Source organism: Watersipora subatra, chromosome 5 (assembly GCF_963576615.1).
Source record: "Watersipora subatra chromosome 5, tzWatSuba1.1, whole genome shotgun sequence".
Taxonomy (NCBI): domain Eukaryota; kingdom Metazoa; phylum Bryozoa; class Gymnolaemata; order Cheilostomatida; family Watersiporidae; genus Watersipora; species Watersipora subatra.
In genome coordinates, this window is record NC_088712.1 from 56,708,497 (window position 1) to 56,730,280 (window position 21,784).

Sequence of the window (21,784 nt, forward strand, 5' to 3'; positions counted from 1 at the left end):
TACGTAAGAGAGTAATTGTATGCCATTATATTCCGTGCTCACAATTGTTTCATGACTGGGAATGGTAATAACAGCTGTTGGCGCGGCCAAGACAACAAACATGCAGAGGAAGATGATTTTGATTCAGTGAACACAGCTAATGAGTAATAAATGTAGACGTAACCACAAGCCTCACTATTAACACATGGCAATTTTAGACATATTCATAAAGAATAGAAACAGCCTAGTCCTACATTATTGTCTCTAGTACCCTGGCAGTCTAGTGTGCTGAGAGTAATCTTCAGGTGTGCAAGTAAAGCACATAACTATCAGCATAATTATTACAAAACACTAGATGGCGGTTGATTTTTGCAGGTGTTAGTGTATTAGTCTATGAAGATGAGTGCTGTGTGTTCAAATCCTGTATGATGCAATTTTTTTGCAACCTCCAACTTGGGCTGCGAATGGATGACAAATGGATAGACAAACAAACACTGCTCTTAATGTAGTAAAGACCAGTACCCTGACAGTCCAGTGTGAGATGAAAGATTATCAGGTATAATAACTGTGTGCACAATTATTCCGACAGACACAAAGGTAGTCTATTGGTATAGTAGTTAGAGTGTTGGTCTACCAAGAGAACGGCGCGAGTTTGAATCCAGTTTCATGCAATCATTTTTTCCAACATTCACTTTTGAGATCAGACAGACAAACAGACAGAGAAATATTATTATTATTATTATTATCGTAAAGTTTGCGCTGAGTCAAATTGCTGGCTAGTCGGTTTTTACCAGAGTTCAGAATCTTACTACAGCTGCAAAGCACAGTTTTAGCCAAGTTTCTAAATAGATTTTTCACTAATAAATTTATAGCAAACCGAATTATTGACTTAATGTAAATTTGACTGTGTTTATTCAATTTGGCTTGTCAATCATGATAATAGTAAGTCACTTGGCCATGATTGCGAATAAAATGGCTAGGAGTCATCATGAAACTTGACTTGTAATCTAAAGAGGTGCAGTGTCTCATACCACAGAGACTCCACTGAGGCCTCTGTCTGAGTTTAAGCCTGCTGGCAGCCTGCGCAACGAGCATGACAGAAAAAAATTAATATGCGGCTTGAGTCGGAGCCATGTAACAAGAGTGTGTATTACCATATATACTCATGCATATGGCGTAGAAAAGGGCGTATGTATAATGGCATAGAGTTATTCTCATCGTAGTTGTAGACCATTGCAAATAAATGTTGGATGATATCTTTGTTCCACGATGACGTAGGCTCATTATTCATTAAGTTTCTACCTTTAGCTTCAAACTCGTAGTTTTAATTGGGAATAACCGATTGCTAGCATTTACCAAAATATACTATAGCTTAAAGAGTCAACCTACACTCTCTATTTCATAACGTTACAAGCTGACAGGTGCCAGTGTGGTGTATGCTTCGCATTCTGACTAGCTAAACAGGTGCTTTTTTGAATAATTTTCTTCTAGCATAACACAGCTATGATTTCATCATGAGTGAACCAGCGGTTTGATTTTTAAAAACTCGTTAGTAGAGATTAAATAATGATCCACCACAGCTACCAAGTGGCTTTATTGTTATGTTGTCATAACAACATGACAGAAATCAGTTCTCTGTTTGAGTGATGGGAGCAGGTCTGCCTTGTTGATTTGATAGGAAGGTGGAGGCTGGGTTATCGAAAGTTGAAACAACCTACTTTTTTTTACTCAAGTGTTCTGAATGACTCAATCACAGAGGTTCAAACTCGAATCACTTTTTAGTTTTGAATTTATTGAACTTGCAGGCTTACTATTGCCAGCAGTAACAAAATCAGCCGATGAAAGGAGAGCAATAAACAAGCACTTCTGTAAACTCAATTATAACCTGAAACTTTTGATGATATCGCTGGACCGTGCACTAAAGGCAGGTGTGTAGCAAGGTTTGAGGTCATTGTTCAGCTTCAAGTCACTTTTCAGCTTCAATCTTTATTCTTGTCACCAGCCTTGATCATGCGAAATTACATTGTTTTCTTATTGAGAATAGACAATGCTTCAATATATGTTATCATCATTAAGAACTAAGGCTAGCTGTGAATTTGTAGACTCGAACTTGGCTACCTTTTTTGTCTCGTCTGCCTGTTATATCTAATTAATAGTCAAGTGTTTCTAACGATATTTACATGTGTTTGCTTTTTACACAAGGCAAGGCTCCCTCAAAACTAAGGCTGCTGGGCCAATGGCTAAAGTCAATAGGAGTGCTGTTGAGGTCACTACAGCACTTTCAAAAGGTCACTAATGTGTTTTACTGAGTCCTACAACAATCTCATACGTTAAATCTGACATTGGCTTGTCCGGCGCCAGTGCTAAGCTAAACTGCCAAATTTCTGTCTGACTTTTGGGAGCGTATCAAGTAAGAAGTTCTGGTGAAAGACTAAAAGGCAATCGACTAAGTTAGGGAAAGCACCCATTTTACTAGATCTTTGAAAGTTAACAAACACGATAATTATTAACTAAGTTGCCTTTGGCTGCGTGATTTCTGCATGGTGAAAACTATGGTATCATTGGGCTATATTTGAACACCTATTTTTCTTTCGTCTAATAATATTAAGATGCCAAAATGGTAAAAATTAACAACCTAGGTCAGTGTTTATATTAAATAACTTACAGCATAAATGCATTAGCTGCTAAGTTTAAAAGACTTTTAAGAAATATCTGGTTCAGTCGACTTATAATAAAAGAATATAAGTCGACTGAACTGAATTATTAAGTCGACTTATAATCGACTTAATATAAAATTTTTAATTAATTAAACCTGGTAAAAACTGCTTTATATCTAATACATAGGTTGAAGGTTTAGATAGCCTTAAATAACCCTTCAGGGCCATACGACACTCAGTAGCAAAAGAGTTGACTATCGATAAGCCTAAAATATAATTTGATAATAGTGCAAAAACGATTACACAATCATTATGACCCAACTCTCTGAAGATATTCTAAATTGGTGTTGTCAACGAATATAGTGGTGTTCTCATATATAACTTATGGCGGATAAACAATGCTCCGCTAACTGTATATCTTGTACTGTGTTTCATTGCACAGTGTACGTATTGAATACTGTGTTTTTCTTAAATATACTTTTGTTGCCAGAGTTTATAGTGAATAGACGTAGTTTTCTAAGATGAAGATGGAAATAGTACCAGAGAGATGTTCACTTTAGAGTTACCTTACCTTAGTAGAGTTATTAGTGCATCTATTTGGCTTTTAACCTCTGCCAGTTATTCGTCATTGTCTATTTATAACAGCAGCGAACTGCTTTACGGACAGTTTTATTTTTATTTTATACATTTGGTTGTTAATAATTTAATATAATTAATAATTTAATAATGATCGATCATTTGCTTATTAATTTTGAAATTAAACTCGTGATCAATTGAAGTCCAAGTCTATAAGCAGATATCAGTGGACATATCAAAGCAGGTAAAGGTTGACAGACAGCATTTTAAAATTATATCTATTTACTACAATATAACCTTCACTTTTTATTTTTCACCAATTATTTTGGTGTTAGAAGAGCAGCAGACCAGTTTTGGGGACAAAAACATTAGCCAATGTGTGAACGCGAGACAGAAGCAAATGTGTCGTTCGCCACTCTTTAACATTTTCTCTATTTTGTTGTAATTTTGTGTTGTCACGGTTACCTAACATGACAAATAATCACAACACAAGGTCGAATCAGATTTCAGGAATAAGGAAAGAATCTGTGCTGTATTTAGAATCCTACATTAAATTTTCAGTGGTAGTTATAGAATTAGATCAATCAGCCTGTGCATGCATCTTGGGTAGTACGCTAGTAAGAATTCTTCCTTCAAACAAATAAGAAATTTAAAAAGTTGTCTAGAAACATTAGCTATTTTCAGAATGCATGGGTCTAAAAACTGCCAAAGCATGCTTTGTTTTCATAAAGATCTCGAAAAGACAATTTTTAGATAACGTAGTTCAAAAAACAAGTATTTTTTATATAATTATATATCATCCCAGATGTTTCCAATCAATATTTTGCAAAGATTGAAAATTTTCCGGTCTTTTTTCTGAATTTAAAACTGTTGAAAACACATGGTATTTGGTCAAAATTACACCAAAAATATTTGTGAAACCTCGTTCTGTAATGTCATCTGCTCTACGTATGTTAATGCAATAAAAATTTGAGCTGTCAGTTAATGTTTTGTGGCACTTGAAATTTTCAAACATTAACATTTTATAGTTTCATGGCTTCGGTCTTGAAAAAAAAATTTCCCAGATAAAGCTTATTTCAAAAATTATAATTTTTTAATTTTTGTGAAGTTGCAATGATTAAAAAAAGGTAAGAACTTTTAGAGCATAAAATAAAAATCTAAATAAATCAACATAAATATAAATATATAAATATAATGCATCTTTGTTTACTTTGATTGAGCAACTGTGCTCTTTATGACCTAATTTAAAGAATCGGCTCACTTGAAATGAAATTACTGAAACTATAGTAGCCTTGGCGGTTCTGTGGGCCATGAGAGACTGTCATGAGTAATCAATGTATGCATAATTATCCTGTGATGCAGTAAGGTGGCCGAGTAGTGTAGTGAATAGCCTGTCGTTCTGTAAAAGAAAGGGTCCAAGTTCATCTACTGTGGGAGGCAGCTGTTTTGCTGTAGTGCTGTCACCGCAAATTCAGACAGATGAATGGTTAGACTCAACTCTTATTATAGTAAAGATAACCGCCAATAAAGTGATAAAAGAGAAATAAAATTTTCAATGTCTATTCTACAATACAGTAGAGCTGCAAGCTCTATGAAACACCAACTAAGATTCAAGTGTACCCCTTTCCTACCCTTTGCTACACTCCTGGCCATGTTGAATCCATAAATAGGAGTCAATTGCTACTCAATCATTTATACTGCATGCTGGCGAACATCTCGCGTCTCTATGCACCTGCTCTGCTTCTTCATACTACTAGGTTAGTCGCATTGTTAACCTTAAACGTTGCATAAATGTGATAGTTGGGTGCAATTAAAAACCTAAAGCTCTTTCTTTCTAAAGAATGTGTAAGGGGGATTGCTAGGGTGGATTGGCAGTGTAGGCATGTTTGCTTAGCCCTCTGAATGGTAAATTTATGTTTCCGTGCATTGCTAAAGACACTGTTTGTGTACAAGTATATATATATATATATGGTAATTTAGTCACACCGCTGGCTCGGTTAATGGTAAGCAAAATAAATTAAGGAAAAGCCTAATTGAGTGATAATCTACATCTACAAGAGTAAACATCAAGACATCATCTCATGAAAAATGTATCCATGTAGCAGATAATAGTTTTTGTGAGAAATCACAACTATCTGCTACATACTGGAGTGTAGACTATTACAAAGTTAGCAATGCTAGTTCTTGCTAAGGATATTCAAGTTGACACTGCCTAGTGGTGTAGACCATCCCCTTGATCTGAGTTAGAAAGCTTATCGTTAAAATTACCTCTTATTTGAAAAGCATGTATATTTTTATAAGAACTCCATTTTATATATCTAACATTTCCAGCCTTTGATATCACAGAGTTTATAAAGAAGGTGACTACTAACATAGACCAAGCAAAAAGAGTGTACTGTGCTTTAATTAAATTTGATTGCAAACTACATTTGAATCTAGTCAAACAGTGCTATACATTGTGTTGTTTTTCATGCAAAAAATTCCAATTGCAAAAGTAATTGAAAGCATGTTTTTAAAAAGGAAAGAGAGAGGAGAGAGTGAGGGGAAAGGGATTGGGAGAAAAAAGGCGAGAGAGGGAGAGAGAGAGTAAGAGAGAGTAAGAGAGAGGGAGAAAGAAGGAGATAAAGGGAGAGAGTAGAGTGAGTGGGAGAGAGAAAGAAATAGGGGAGAAAGAGAAGAAGAGAAAGAGAGAGAAAGAGAGAGAAAGAGAGAGAAAGAGAGAGAAAGAGAGAGAAAGAGAGAGAAAGAGAGAGAAAGAGAGAGAAAGAGAGAGAAAGAGAGAGAAAGAGAGAGAAAGAGAGAGAAAGAGAGAGAAAGAGAGAGAAAGAGAGAGAAAGAGAGAGAAAGAGAGAGAGAGAGAGAGAGAGAGAGAGAGAGAAAGAGAGAGAGCAAGAGAGAGAAAGAGAGAGAAAGAGAGAGAAAGAGAGAGAGAGAGAGAGAGAGAGAGAGAGAGAAAGAGAGAGAGAGGAGGGAGAGAGAGAGAGAGAGAGAGAGAGAGAGAGAGAGAGAGAGAGAAGGGAGAGAAGGAGGGAGGGAGAGAGGGAGAGAGAAGGGGAGAGGGCGGGAGGGAGAGGGAGAGAGAGAGGAAGAGAGAGAGAGAGATGGAGAGGGAGAGGGAGAAGGAGAGGAGAGGAGAGGGAGAGGAGAGGAGAGGGAGAGGGAGAGGGAGAGGGAGAGGGAGAGGGAGAGGGAGAGGGAGAGGGAGAGGGAGAGGGAGAGGGAGAGGGAGAGGGAGAGGAGAGAGAGAGAGGGAGAGGAAGAGGAAGAAGTAGAAAGAGAGAGAGAGAGAGAGAGGGAGGGAGAGAGAGGGAAAAAGAGAGAGGGAGAAAGAGAGAAAAAGAGAGTGATCTCATCTATCGCTCATGAGAGGACTTATCTAAGTGAGAAGCAGCGTGTTAGCAATAAATCTTGTTTATTCATTAGGTAGGGCTCCGTGTTTTGCTGACAGCTACTGTTGACATTAGACCTTTGTCAATGAAGTTTCCTGTAACTTTCCTTCATGAAGGATTGGCACCGAACATAACAATAAAAAATACTCATAAGTTGAGCAGATAGTTCATTCAGACAACGTTAAAGCTTTTACCCAAATCACCGAAACTTTCTGCACGGCATCACGCAAATAAAATCACTGTTGTGAGATTTTTCCATGATACGAACTGCATATTTAAGTGACATCAAATCTTAAAAATTTCTAGATGGCAAAATTTATGTTCTATTTCTAAATGCTATTTGCTAAGTTGTTCAATGTATTTTTCTTTGAATGCAATGGTTCTCAAGCAAGATATATAAGGTTTTCCAGTCAACTTTTAGGAGTTTCTGAGACTCCTCTGCATTTTGTATAAACGTTTACAATCAGCTCCTACATTGTATGTTAATTAAGTTTTTAAGGTATGATTTTGACAGTGAAACATGACGGGTAGATTATATCCTTTCAAAGACTTTTAGTACTCCACACTTTTTTATGCTCGTCTCCAAAATTTATGACTATTTTTAGTGCCTCAAACCTAATCAGGCAACAAAAATTATTTTCTAGTAAAGTAGGTGTTAAGTATTCTAAAGAAAAGATCTTTGATTTGTAGTTGAATGTGTTAGTTTTTTGGTAAGATTGATTTTTACTCGCTCATGTGAATATCTAAATTTAGCTCTCGATTTTGTGGAAATTTTTTAGGATTTGTACTGAGTTCTAAATTTATACTTTTGTATATTTTGTTATACTGCATATGATTCCATTTATATATTCTCTTTTGTTGAGTGCTACTGAAGTATTCTTAAAACAAATTCAGAGATTTTATTTATATGAATAGGTTTGAATTTAGGTATTTAATTTTTTACCTTTTATTTGTACTAGTAGTGAGCCTGGCATGGTGCATGTTTACAAGGCTCATTCTTAGGAACCAAACCGATTCTGAGAGCAATTATATTAGTGACACGGTGGAAGGCTTATCAAATATGAGACAAGAAGGGTCAAAAAATGTTGGAACACATAAGACTTATGCAGGCTTACACACAGACACCCACGCACATACACCCAGCACATACATACACACACCCAGCACACGCACAGACACACACGCACACACGCACACAGCCAGCACACTCACACAGCCAGACTCTCACCCACATACACGCTAGTGCTGGGCCAGTAAGGAGTTATCCGCTTTTCTGACACGGAGTGATTATCGGTATCCGGAAAACCAATCATTTTCGGTGACCGGTGATCGGTATTTATCCGTGAAAGCCTATCGGTAATTGGTTATTCGGAAAGATTTTTGTAGTTGACAGGCTACAGCATTACCAGCGACATGTGCGCAGGAGAATCTCCCGCACAATGAGCTGCTTATGAAAGAGCTCATTTGATGTCTTACCCACAATCGCTATGTAACTGAATGAGAAAGAAATGAGAAAAATGAAAAAGAAAAATCGTGCGTCAATTAATGTTATTGTTATTAGCAAAAACGCATCTTTAAGGGACACGCTAATCAAAAGGAGTCGCTCAGCGCACATTGGCTATCACAACTTTTTTTCTCAGACATTCTGAAAACACAACACATGTGAATTATATCATAACTCCTTCTTCAACGAACATTACCACGCTTACCTATAGGTATCTAGTATTGTATTACGTTTTACATTGATCAAATGTAAAACGTAATATACGTTTTATATTTTATCAAATATAAAGCGTATATTACATTTTATATTTGATAAAACCCGTTTGATATTTGATACGTTTGATATATTTATACGTTTTATGTTTGATTTATCCCCACCTGCGTTATATAAAAATGGGCAGCAGGTAAGCTGAAGTTAAACACACCCGGAAACCATATACCGAACTACAATACCGACAATACCGAACTTTCTTAGTTGGCAAAGGATACCGAAGATGGTAAATACCGAGGATACCGACATCGGAAAAACTGACAAAAAAGTGCAAGGATATTCTACCCAGAACTAAATTATATACCGGCTCAACACTAAATAACGCCACACGTATAGCCACGCTAACAAGCACACACACACACGCACACACACACACACACACACACACACCCAGGTACGCACCCAGATACGCACCCAGATACGCACCCAGATATGCACGCACACCCACATAAACTAACAGACAGAATCGGCACATACTAAAACACTCACAATGTCAAAGTGGCCTTTATGAATATAGTTTTTAGCCCCAGAACGTCTGCATCTTCATTGCCAAAAGAAGATCTCTCCTCAAGTTCAACTTGGTCAGTCACTTTTAAAGCACCATGAAAGCTAAATCAAAGTGTAGTGCAAAAGATCTTATTCAGTTATTTTTGTTATAATTTGACAGCACAAACAGCAAGTCTTTCACGCGTACTTTTTATAGATGGAAATTCTCGTATAATTGTTCAATTTTGAATATACTATCTAATAACATTGATTGTGTTGATAACTATAAATTGTTTAAGTAGCTCAGACTAGTGAATGCAACCGGTGGTGCTGTCGAACCTCTTTTCATAGTGATGAAACTCGCTCTCCACTGAGACAGAGTATTTACTAACGAGTCTATCAAAACTATTTTAAACTCTTTATCATATTCAAATATAATATAATATAAATATATTTCATAAACACAGTCAAACATGGATAACTCGCCCTCGGATAGCGCGAACGCATGGTTAACTCAAACAAATTTGTTTGGTCCGTTCCCACGCATTGATAAATTGCTTTTGATAACTCGACCTCAACTCTGTTAACTCGAACAGTTTTTTGCCCAACGGCTACCAAGATGGTCATTATCGCTTTAGAGTATCACTTTATTCCAAGCCATAGAGATAAACCTCAACTTTTAGTAGTTTATAGGCGTTGTTATTACCATCATCGGCAAAATATTTTTGACAACAACTTTTCCAAAGGTTTGGTGAAATTTGATTTTTACCAAACATCCGCTTAGCGATGGTCCTTCGAAGGCAAGGAAATGTGAGGTAACCTTCGCATAAACTTCAAGCAAAATTGGCAAAATTGGTCTTGGTTAAAGCGCTCAAAAAAAAGATGTCTCTTTTTCTGAGCATTTCAACAGCAATCAAGTTTTCCCAGCTTTAATCTGAAAACATCCTGGCAGTCACATCACATGAAACAACAAATAAATCTCAAATGATAGAAAAATCTTTATACTTTCTGAAAAAAAAATTTTTTAACTGTACATTAGAAGTATTTACTTTGAAACAAGCCATTTATGCTTTTGATTTATATTATAGTTTGTAAATGTGCATGTATCTACTAATAAATACATGAACTTATGACAGTGCTCTGATAACTTGCGCGCTCTGATAACTCAAACACATGAGAGGTCCGTTAACTTGCCACGAGCAATCAATGCTTTTGATTTATATATAGTTTGTATATGTACTGATAAATACATGCACTTGTGACAGTGTTCTCATAACTTGAATGCTCTGATAACTCGAACACGTTCACTCGATCCCGTGAAGTTTGAGTTATCCATGCTCGACTGTATATAATTATATAAAGTGAGTTGTCATTTTTGCCAGGCTCTGTTGACGTCTAGTTTATCAATGTTAGTAGTTAATGCAACTCTGTGTTGTAAACCTCAAAAATAACTCAAAAAACATACAAGTTTGTTATAATTCTTGTTAGGCAGTTTCTCCATAAGCAATCATCACTACGTTTTCATAGTATGGTTAATCCAACAGTTTGCGCCAGCTGCAATATGGAAACAACAAAATCCGCAAATTAAGCAAGTCTTTTTCTTCACGAATTTTGGTCATTTATTTCATGCTTACGAATGATGAAAATGACACTTGCGGATGGTGAGCAAAAAATGCTATGCAAGTTACTTTATTTAAAAAATCTTCCACGCTTATTCGTTCATATTATAAAAGTTCACAGCTGAGCGAGACAAAAGCGTGCCACTTTGACATCAGGCGCAGAATTCCTCTTCATTTTTAACTAAGCTCTCGCATTAATCTGCCGCATGCAAAATTTCATTGAAATTCTTATCACCCGGTAACTCTACGAGCACACAATTCCAAATCTGTATCATTCTCACAGTAGAACAGAGTGCGTAAACATTGTAGGCTTAATTGAATAAGTTAAAAATAGATTTTGCCATTTTAGCCTTTCTGTTTAACTCGAGAACTCCTGTATTTCTTTGCAGGATGCTGCATCGAAGCACACTCTTTGCGATGCTATGTCTGCTCTAGTCATGACTTGTATTGCACTGACGAGTACAAATATCCACCTCAACATCTTCAGGATTGTCCGCAAGGAAAACACGACGGATGCTCCAAATCAAAAACAGAAATTATACTCTTTGGAAGAAAAATTCGTGCAAGTTAGCATTTATAAAAGACATCAAACTGTAAATAGCACTGCTATTTTAGATTTTACTGTAATGCAGTTCCATATTGTAATTGGCTATACTTGAGAGATTAATTTAAGCCAGTCAAGAGGGTGAAGCGGGTCACTTTATTGCTACTACGTTCCATTGGGTGAACGATGAGGATTTGTAATTGTTCAGACGTACTAATCCAATGAACATTTGCATGTTGTGGATTAACACAGGTGCTTTGTTAACAAAGAATGAATTCTACCCTAAAAGTCATAGCGCCACACTCTTGTCTTTTGCTGTTTCTCAGCAGGCTAACAAAATAGCAATGACTTGTGAAAAATAATTAAAATGGTATAGTTTAAGCAGCATTTCCTTACATATCATTTGCAAGTGCTGTTTCCATTTTTCTTCAATTTCTTCCATTTTTTCTTTTTCTTTTTTTTAAACATGAAACATTCAATAAAGATTCGTGAGTAACAACATATGTTTAACTTGTAGATTTTGGTCATTTTGATTTTGCGGATAACGCAAACTTACGGGGCAACATAGCATATACCGGCAGCATGTGTTATCAGTGCTCTGAGCTCTAAGTACATTGCTAAAAAAAATCCAATTTTTAAATTAACGTCATTCCCAATTTTTAATTGTTTTGGTATTCTTTCGCAAATGACTCAATTTTATATTAAACAGTATAAATTGAAATGTTTGTCGTATGTCCAGTTAACAGCCTTTTGTTAAAATACGCACATTGCAGGCACCTCTGCTGTGAGGAATCGTGATACGTAATGATTACATACACAATTATTCCAATGTGTAGCAAGGTGGTGGCATGGTTTACAGGTAATGTGCTTGGCTTTACATTCGTGTGTTTGAAAACCCTGGTTCGAATCCTTGGAAGGGTAATCTTTTTCTAACACTTTTAGCTCACTCCGGATCAAGCTAGTGTTGATTACTAGCGTCGGTTACTAACGTCGGTTATTAGCGTCAGTTACTAACGTCGGTTACTAGCATCGGTTACTAGCATCTGTTACTAGTGTCAGTTACTAGCATCAGTTGCTAGCATCAGTTACTAGTTCAAGTTACTAGCTTCAGTTACTAGCATCGGTTAGTAGCGTCAGTTATTAACGTCAGTTACTAACTTCAGCTACTAGCTTAAGTTGCTAGCATCAGTTACTAATATCAGTTACTAGCATCAGTTGCTAGCATCAGTTACTAGTTCAAGTTACTAGCTTCAGTTACTAGCTTCAGTTACTAGCTTCAGTTACTGGCATCAGCTACTAGCTTCAGTTACTAGCATCAGTTACAAGCATCAGTTACTAGCATCAGTTACTAGCATCAGTTGCTAGCATCAGTTGCTAGCATCAGTTACTAGTTCAAGTTACTAGCTTCAGTTACTAGCATCAGCTACTAGCTTCAGTTACTAGCATCAGCTACTAGCTTCTGTTACTAGCATCAGTTACAAGCATCAGTTACTAGCATCAGTTACTAACATCAGTTGCTAGCATCAGTTGCTAGCATCGGTTACTGGCATCGGTTACTAGCATCAGTTATTAGCATCAGTTGCTAGCATCAGTTACTAGTTAAAGTTACTAGCTTCAGTTACTAGCATCAGTTACTAGCTTCAGTTACTAGTATTAGTTACTAGCATCAGTTACTAGCACCAGTTGCTAGCATCAGTTACTAGCATTGGTTACTAGCTTCAGTAACCAGCATCAGTTACGAGCATCAGTTACTAGCATCAGTTACTAGCATCAGCTACTAGCTTCTGTTACTAGCATCAGTTACAAGCATCAGTTACTAGCATCAGTTACTAACATCAGTTGCTAGCATCAGTTGCTAGCATCGGTTACTGGCATCGGTTACTAGCATCAGTTACTAGCATCAGTTGCTAGCATCAGTTACTAGTTAAAGTTACTAGCTTCAGTTACTAGCATCAGTTACTAGCTTCAGTTACTAGCATCAGCTACTAGCTTCAGTTACTAGCATCAGTTACTAGCTTCAGTTACTAGCATCAGCTACTAACTTAAGTTACTAGCATCAGTTACTAGCGTCAGTTTCTAGCATCAGTTACTAGCTTCAGTTACTAGCATCAGTTACTAGCTTCAATTACTAGTATTAGTTACTAGCATCAGTTACTAGCACCAGTTGCTAGCATCAGTTACTAGCATTGGTTACTAGCTTCAGTTACCAGCATCAGTTACGAGCATCAGTTACTAGCATCAGTTGCTAGCATCAGCTACTAGTTCAAGTTACTAGTTTCAGTTACTAGCTTAAGTTACTCAAATTCATCGAATAAAGAAACAGCCTTAACTTAGTTACCTTCACCTGTTTATAAGGTACCTATTTTAAATCTTGAGCGAAAGTGTAGCATAAAAAGTAAAAAGTGTTTTTCAACAATTTGTTTTACCTATGCCTCGAGCTTTTAAATATTTAAATTATGCATTGGCCAGACACACACAAAAATATACAAATACAGTCAAACATGGATAACTCGAACTTCAAGGGACCGAGCAAAAGTGTTCGAATTATCAGAGCATTCAAGTTATCAGAGCATTGTCACAAGTCCATATATTTACTTATTTATTAGTAGATACATGTACATATACAAACTATAATATAAATCAAAAGCACAAATGGCTTGTTTCAAATTAAATGCTTCTAATGTAAAGTTTAAAACGTTTTCATGAAAAAGTATAGAGATTTTTCTATCACTTGAGATTGGTTTGTTGTTTGAGGTGATGTTATTGCCAGGACGTTTTTCAGATTGACATTGGCAAAACTTGATCGTTGTTGAAATGCTCAAAAGAAAAGACATTTTTTTCTTTTGGGGTTTTACCCACGATCAATTTTGCCGTTTTTTCTTGAAGTTTATGCAGATTACCTTACTTTACCTGGGATTCGTTAAGAGCAACACTCCGAGGCAGTTCAATTAGAAGTTTTACGAGGTTTTACGGTACATTCTATATCACTCACACTTTTTTAATAGATACTTATTGAATGTACACACGTATTCTGTGTTTAGGTCAAACGATGAATGGTTTTTTGTAGCTCAGACAACGTATACGTTTAATTACAACATTTTTTAAGACGTTTTAAACATTCAACATTCCGACGTTGATTCAACACGGAATCAACGTCGGAAAACTATTCATCACGGGCTAGCTGAGTCACGCACTCAAGGATTTTCGCCACGCACATGCAAAACAACATACGATTTTTGTTTTGTATGTGCGTGGCGAAAATTCTTGCGCGCGTGACCCGGCTAACCCGTGCTATTCATCGTATCGCAATATAAATCAAATTTCACCACTTTTAGAAAAGTCGTTGACAAAAATATTTTGCCGATGGTGGTAATAACGACGCTTATCAATTACGAAAAGATGAAGTTTACCTCTATGGCTTTGAATAAAGTGATTTTCTAAAGCGAAAACAACCGTTTCGGTAGCTGTTGGGCAAAAAAACAGTTCGAATTAACAGTGTTGAGTTCGAGTTATCTATAGCAATTTATCATTACGTGGGAACGGACCAAAGGAAATGTTCGAATTAACCATGTGTTCGAGCTATCCGTGGACGAGTTATCCATGTTTGACTGTACCTTCATTAAAATGTTAAAATGGTAAATGTTGTATATGTTGATAAAAATAAATTTTCTATGCACAACCTTATATTCATCACTCGTGCAACGCCAAGCATCCGCCTAGTTAAACAATATAAAGAATATTATTCACATTTAATTAAAATAAAGTTTTTAATAATTTACATTTAATGATAATTTCTATTTTTCATAATTTCCTAAATTTCCGTCTAGCATTTAGGCGGATTTATGTAAGCTTTTTTATTCGGCAAGATATTTTTTGACTTCAACTTTAAATGTATTATTAAATGTATTATGTGTTATTAATAACTCCGTTTAAAGATAAACTTGTTCAAAATCTTTAGTAAACTTTATCAGAAAGTACAGTATTTATTCTATTGTTGTGATCTTTTTTGATGTTTGAACTGATCTGATTACCAAAATGTTTCAAGATTATACTTGATAAACTTGATTGGAGTTAAAACGATCAGATCAAATCAAACTGCGATTATTACGCCTATAATTGCAAAAAGACTGACCCAATAGAGACAAAATATGCTTCAATTTGGACGCGATAGCCAATACCATAGACCTATTAACTATATGTATGTGTATACGTATATGTATAGTTAATAGGTCTATGGCCAATACCAACTAGTGATGTCATTTTGTATGTATTTTTTGTGATGTAGCACGGTTATGTCAAAATTTTGACAAATAAATTTTTTTAGCTTCTTATTATGCGTGCATTATTCATGAGTTTTGCTTGCTCATGGAATTTCCTCCCAATGCCTCATTTTCACTTCCAATAAATTCAGTTCAGCTTTTTTCAGGTCATGTTTGTCTTGCATAAATTTGATATGTTCAAATTTGTAATATTTTGCTATGCGTTGTTTCGTTTCGCAGCCGTGACTAGTACTTATGTACATATATTACATTTGGTTCATAAGTTTATCTAATTTTCTCTGCAGTTTTAAGATCGTGTGGAAAAAAGTATAACAACAGCCACTGCAAGGAAAGAGATAGAATAAGGGATCGTTTATTTAAACCTGGTGGTGAGTTGTGGCAGTGTTCCTGTGACGGAAACAAGTGTAATACAACCTCTTCTTTAGCTGTCTCCACTATTCTTCTAGCAGGTAAATCTATCTTATAATCCACATAATTATAACAAACGCCAAAATTCTTTGTAATTTTCATCGGTAAATAACACAAAACTACTACTGAGTGTCTGCCGTTGCCGGGATAATAAAAAATTAACTTTATTTTTATTGAACATATGACAACATTTACCACTCTAAATTTCAAATTTCATATCATGATAAAAAATTTTTTGCAGTTCAAAACAATTAAGAGAAAAAATAAAACATACTGTGAAAGTTTTCAGACTTTTTCAAACAGCCGTAGCTTTCAAATTTCATATCATGTGAAAAGTGTTTTGGGCTGTTCAAATAAACTAAGAGGAAAAATGAAACAACTGTAAAGGTGTTTAAATGTAAATGTGAGATAATCAGCAAGTAATGGTGAAATAAAGTCCCTTTTGCTACGACTACAAGGAAAAGTGATTTAGTAATGATACAATTAATATGGGCTAAGGTTAAAAAGGTCACTGTTCCAGCAGACGCCATCCTTTAAAACTTTGAACACTATGATACCGGTACTTCTCGATACTGGTACACACGTAAAAATGGGATGTCAGTTTGTTTGATACTTAATCTAACTGAACAGAGAGAGAATGTTGAGGCAATTCCTTTACATAATACAAATATGTAGAGATAATACAAGCGATATTACAATTGTCCCCGTGAAAAGTATTTAGCCTTTACAGATTTAGCTATCAAACCTTAGGAAAAACTAGAAATAGGAGCGTAACAGTAGGCCTACATTAAAAATTGAACTCACACATTTAAAAATTACAAATTAAAAATAGGTAATAAGTGAAGATAATAAAGTCTTTAAGAAATTTCTACAGAAAAGCAAATGTGAAAGGTAATATTAAACTTAATGCCTGAGTTTGATAAAGTTGTGTGTGAAACTACTGCTTGTAAATTTTTACTGTCATCAACTGTTAACTGTTCAACTGTTTTTACGGTTATCTGCTCTGTTTTTAGCAACGATGGCTCAATCTCTATATCAGGCGGCCATGACCATTCCAGAATAAAAAAATTGAAAGTGTATGCTACATATTTATGATTATTTATGTAGAACCTTTTTATTTGCTTTTTTATCAACAATTCTTTTTAATTTTGAATAATATTTTCTTAATGTATTAATTTATCTATGCTTTTGGTGCAATTTCATTTGTGCAAAATAAATTTTTTACGTTTGATACAAAAATAGTTTATGTCATATATCCTAGCTAAACACACTCTGAAACAGTTATCATCTAACGGGTTGACTGTTATGCTCCTTTCTACTAACCAAAATAATTTGGAAAACCTGACTCCGGAATATTGACCTCTTTGGGCAAATTATTTAAAAGCTTGTCTGTAAGACATCTAATTGACTTTCACTGAAGCAGCCAAACTTTGATATCGTTGGCTCTGACGATATGAAGCATTCATTAAAGCTATTGGTTTTGCAAGTAGCTTTTTGTTGCAAGTAGTGTTTTGAAATAATCATTCGGCATTACTGCTAAAACCACTGATTATTACGGAGCCAACTAATGGCTCTGACAGCATATTTTAGCATAATGGAGGGTGGTAAACAATGACATAATAACTAAACAGGCATTACGCAAGCATAATGACTGCTATAACAATAAGTGAAAGGCTGGGAAACACTGTCGCCGCATATCGGCATGTCAACATGTCACATGTCACATGTCGGTGTTGTTTATTCAGCATTCATCGTCGACTATGCAGTTGTAAACCGGTGGCATCAACGAAGCAAAGCAGATATGGTGAAGAACTTTGTCGCTGTCAAACTATCCAATACTTTGCCGAACATCAACAATAGCCTCTACAACGTGCGCTTTTTCTAAAATGGTTATTCGCTGCTGCGGATAACATAATTTATTTATTCTCGTTCATAATTGTTGCTGTGGGACTAGTATTCGATTTGAGCATGCGGAAGCTAAAAGGTTCCTTTCAGAAAAATTCAAAGAAAAATTAGAATATCAGATCACAGAGTATTTGCTGATGCAAACGTGGATGGGTTCGTGACAATGCGACCATTGCTATCATTGACAATCACCGAACTACCGAAGTACTACAATATAGTGTGAGCCAACCTTTAAGAAAAACTGTTCTATTTACATAACAAAAGTTGCTGATTTACATAATACTATGCAGCCAATATACATAGAATAGTTCCATTTAGACGCCATAAGTTTCCATTGCATTTTGATATGCAGTGTCTAATTTCATGAGATATTTGCCAATGGCATAAGATTAGGAAACTCTGTAAGGCCTTTGGTTGCCATGCAAATTCATGCTAATGCTCTGCAACTGACCTCCCTGTTACATTGTGTTTACATGACGAGGTCAATCTACAAGTTTGCGTCATCCATAAGTCGGAAGCTGCAAAAAATGGCAAGGCAAGTGAGTTTAGTTATTTTGAAATTTTATCAAATGTTTTATGCTTGCGAAAGATGGAAACGGTACATGCGAATGATGCACGAGAAGATGCCAAACATGCTAGTCCATGATTAACACACTTCCAAGCGTTTTAACTATGATCCAGCTCTGGCACATTTAATCCTGAAACATTCTGGAAGTCAGATTACCTCAAACATAAAAACAATTACATGTGGTACAAAAATACTGATACTTTCTGATAAAATTTACTTAAATTTTTGTGTAAGCTCAAATTAAGTATTTGCTCAATCTTTAAATAAAGTTTCACAAAGTTACTAAGTGAAAGTAAATGGTATGCTGTATTTGTTGAAAGCTTTAGAATTATCCCAACTATACTGGTTTATCAATTTTGAAGTTCAGCAGACCGTAGATCAACCACAAATGTTTCGAATGTCTTAGCTCAGTATATTCTAAAAAAATAGTCTGTTATTAAGCCTATTGTATGTATTACTAAAGTGGTAGACCAGCCTATTTTGGAGTCACTGGACAGGCTGACCTACCAACTTTTATCATAAATAGGCGGTTACACTATGGTATTTATATACATGTATATTTATGTGTATTTTATATTTGCAATATGACAATGTTAATAGACTGTTGCATTATTTTTTAAATTATTTAGTTTAACAAAGTTGTGTTTATTTTACAGAATTACTAAAAATCTAGTCATACAAGCTGAAGCAGAGTGTGATGTCTGCAGACAATGTGCTCAGCGATTCAAAGTGCCAATACAATCACCCATTTGTTGACAATAAAATTACTGGTAACGCAGTCTATTTGGGAAGGAGAAATAGCTTCATTGCCTTTTTGTTGCAGGATGAATCAGAGCTAGCAGTTATATTAGGTCAGAGTCAGCAGCTGTATTAGTCAGAGTCAGCAGTTATACTAGGCCAGAGTCAGCAGTTGTACTAGGTCAGAGTCAGCAGTTGTACTAGGTTAGAGTCAGCAGTTGTACTAGGTCAGACTCAGCAGTTGTACTAGGTCAGACTCAGCAGTTGTACTCAGTCAGGGTCAGCAACTGTATTAGGTCAGAGTCAGCAGTTATACTAGGTCAGAGTCAGCAGTTGTACTAGGTCAGACTCAGCAGTTGTACTAGGTCAGAGTCAGCAGATGTACTAGGTCAGAGTCAGCAGTTGTACTAGGTCAGAGTCAACAGCTGTACTAGGTCAGGGTTAGCAACTGTTCTATTAATAACAAAAACTGCTGCTACCTGTCTGTCTGTTCATTTGTCTAAAGCCATGGTTGAAGGTTGGAAATAAGATTATGTCATTTATTTCCGGCTCCGAACTCCACATTCTGCTAGTTAAAAATTAGTCTGCATATACTTAATATCTGTGCTTTATCAGCATGCATGATGGTCTCTCCCAGAGCGCTCTAGACTGCCAGGGTACGTGTCATAATAGTAAAATATTATCTAAGTAAGGCGAGCTTTTGGGTATAAGAATTTTTTCAGAAGCTTTTGTGTTCATGTCATGTTCACTGCATTTGAATGAAAAATAAGTAGCCTTGATTAAAAAGAACATCCATTACATTGAATACCAGCTATAAATTCAGAACAATTTTGTTTAAATAACCTGCCCAAAAATTTTTATCTGATTTTATTGCTTTTAGTTAGTGTTTCTTGTGCTGCATCTATAATATGGATAAAATATGAGCAGACGGCATAGATTTTACATGAAAAGTTGTTTGTTCTTTAGCCAATGTCGGTTGAAACAAAAAAGAAATAATTCCCAATTTGGTAATTCGTGATGATACATTCATGGTACATTTGGCAAATTGCTATTTATTTGCAGCTATAAGTCTTAGTATAGATTTCTGTCAGAAGAATATCCTTTTTTGTTGTCGGTCTGGTGAGAATGGACAAATAACAAAGTAGTTTTCTGCACAACTTCTAAACATCGGTGATGGAAAAGCTACCAGTTAACAATGGGATAGTCTCTCTTTCTGAAAACTGCGGATTTATTGTAAACACAGAAGACAATTTGCTACAAAAAGTGTACCCCAATATTCAGAAAAACTATCTTCAGCTCCAATGGCTGCAAGAAAGGGTAGTTCTGGCACCTAAAAATGACACGGTTGACCACATAAATCAACTGCTTTCTAAAAAAATACTTAGGACTACAACTTTATTCCTTAGCATACACGGTGTTGTTGAAAATAATGACTCTGGCAATTATCCTACAGAATTCTTAAACTCTTTAAAGCCTGCCAGTATGCCTCCTCATACTCTTCAACAACGCGTTGATGCCCCAGTTATACTTTTTTCAAAATTTGCATTTATTTAAACTTTGTAATGGAACAAGAATGATCATCGAAAACCTATCACTAAATCTTATTTGTGCGACGGTGCTTGCCAGAGCTGGTATTGGTGAAAACCTTTTATTCCTAGAATACCGCTAATTCCCACAAAAGTGCCGTTTCGATTTAAACGTATTCAATTTCCTGTTCGACATTCATTTGCATTGACTAGCAACAAATCCCAAGGTCAATCACTAAAAACTGTTGGAATTCACCTCATAACACCTTGCTTTACACGTGAACAGTTGTATGTTGCGTTATCCCGAGTAGGCGGTAAAAATGGTCTATACATTCTCTCACCATTTGGTCAGACAAAGAACATCGTTCACCTACGTGCGCTTCAGTGATATACCAGCGCTATGCCCCGAAAACTTTCGAGGATATCTTCCACAACAAGAGTAATCAGTCTTTGTTGTTATTCATTTTGTATATTCATGATTTGTTGTTTTTCTCATTTGTATATCATATTTTTACCAATTCATATGTTTTGCAATCATTGTGGTAAAACAGACTTTATTTAACCATTGCTTGCTAATTATTTCAGGTTTAAACACCTTTACTGGTGTCTTATTTTTTCTGCAAATCATTTCGATCTACATGAACTGCTTTTCTTATAAAATGTTTTAGAGAATTTTTATTTTCATTGTCATGTATCAGACTATGTGTACAACAGTAAAATTCTTGAGATATTTAATATTAGATATATTTTCAGTGGTACTAGAGAACCCGCCACTTAAAAAAATGGGTAGTGCGCCATTTGTCTACCTTTTGGGCGGTTTGGAAATGACTTACGTCCACAAATATTAAAATCTTTAAATAAAAGCTTCATATAAGTTAAAATACGTTGCATATGTTACAAAAAATTAATTTTTTGAGTAAAATCTTTTATTTTCCGAGCAACGCCGGGTATTAATTTAGTTTATTATAAAAGATGCAAGGTCAGCCTGTCCAGTGACTACAAAATAGGCACTGGACAGGCTGACCTGTCTACCACTGTTGTAGATCACACAGTAGGCTGAATAACAGACTATTTTTAGGATATACTAAGCTAAGACATCAACACAGTTGTGGTTGGTCTACGGTCTACTGAACTTCAAAAATGATAAACCAGTATAGTTGGGATAATTTTAAAGCTGTCAACAAATACAGTGTACTATTCACTTTCACTTAGCAACTTAAAGATTGAGCAAATACTTCATCTTAGCTTACACAAAATTTAAATAAAGTTTATCAGTAAGTATCAGTATTTTTCGACTATTTTTAATTGTTTTTTTTATGTTTGAGGTGATCTGAC

At 35.6% G+C, this 21,784-nt stretch overlaps 1 protein-coding gene across 2 annotated transcripts; it reads left to right on the plus strand.

Annotated features, from left to right (window-relative positions):
• The first annotated feature begins 1,746 nt into the window (after window positions 1-1,746).
• LOC137396957 (uncharacterized) lies at window positions 1,747-16,944 on the plus strand. Of its 2 annotated transcripts, none has more exons than XM_068083243.1 (4): window positions 1,747-1,907; window positions 10,870-11,046; window positions 15,589-15,753; window positions 16,726-16,944. In XM_068083243.1, exons 1-4 carry the CDS (start codon window positions 1,877-1,879, stop codon window positions 16,773-16,775), a joined length of 423 nt encoding a protein of 140 aa, XP_067939344.1. In that variant the 5' UTR covers window positions 1,747-1,876; the 3' UTR covers window positions 16,776-16,944. The 2 variants fall into 2 exon arrangements, with proteins under 2 accessions (XP_067939344.1, XP_067939343.1); XM_068083242.1 differs by lacking the exon at window positions 1,747-1,907 and adding an exon at window positions 4,920-4,969.
• Window positions 16,945-21,784: the final 4,840 nt, after the last annotated feature.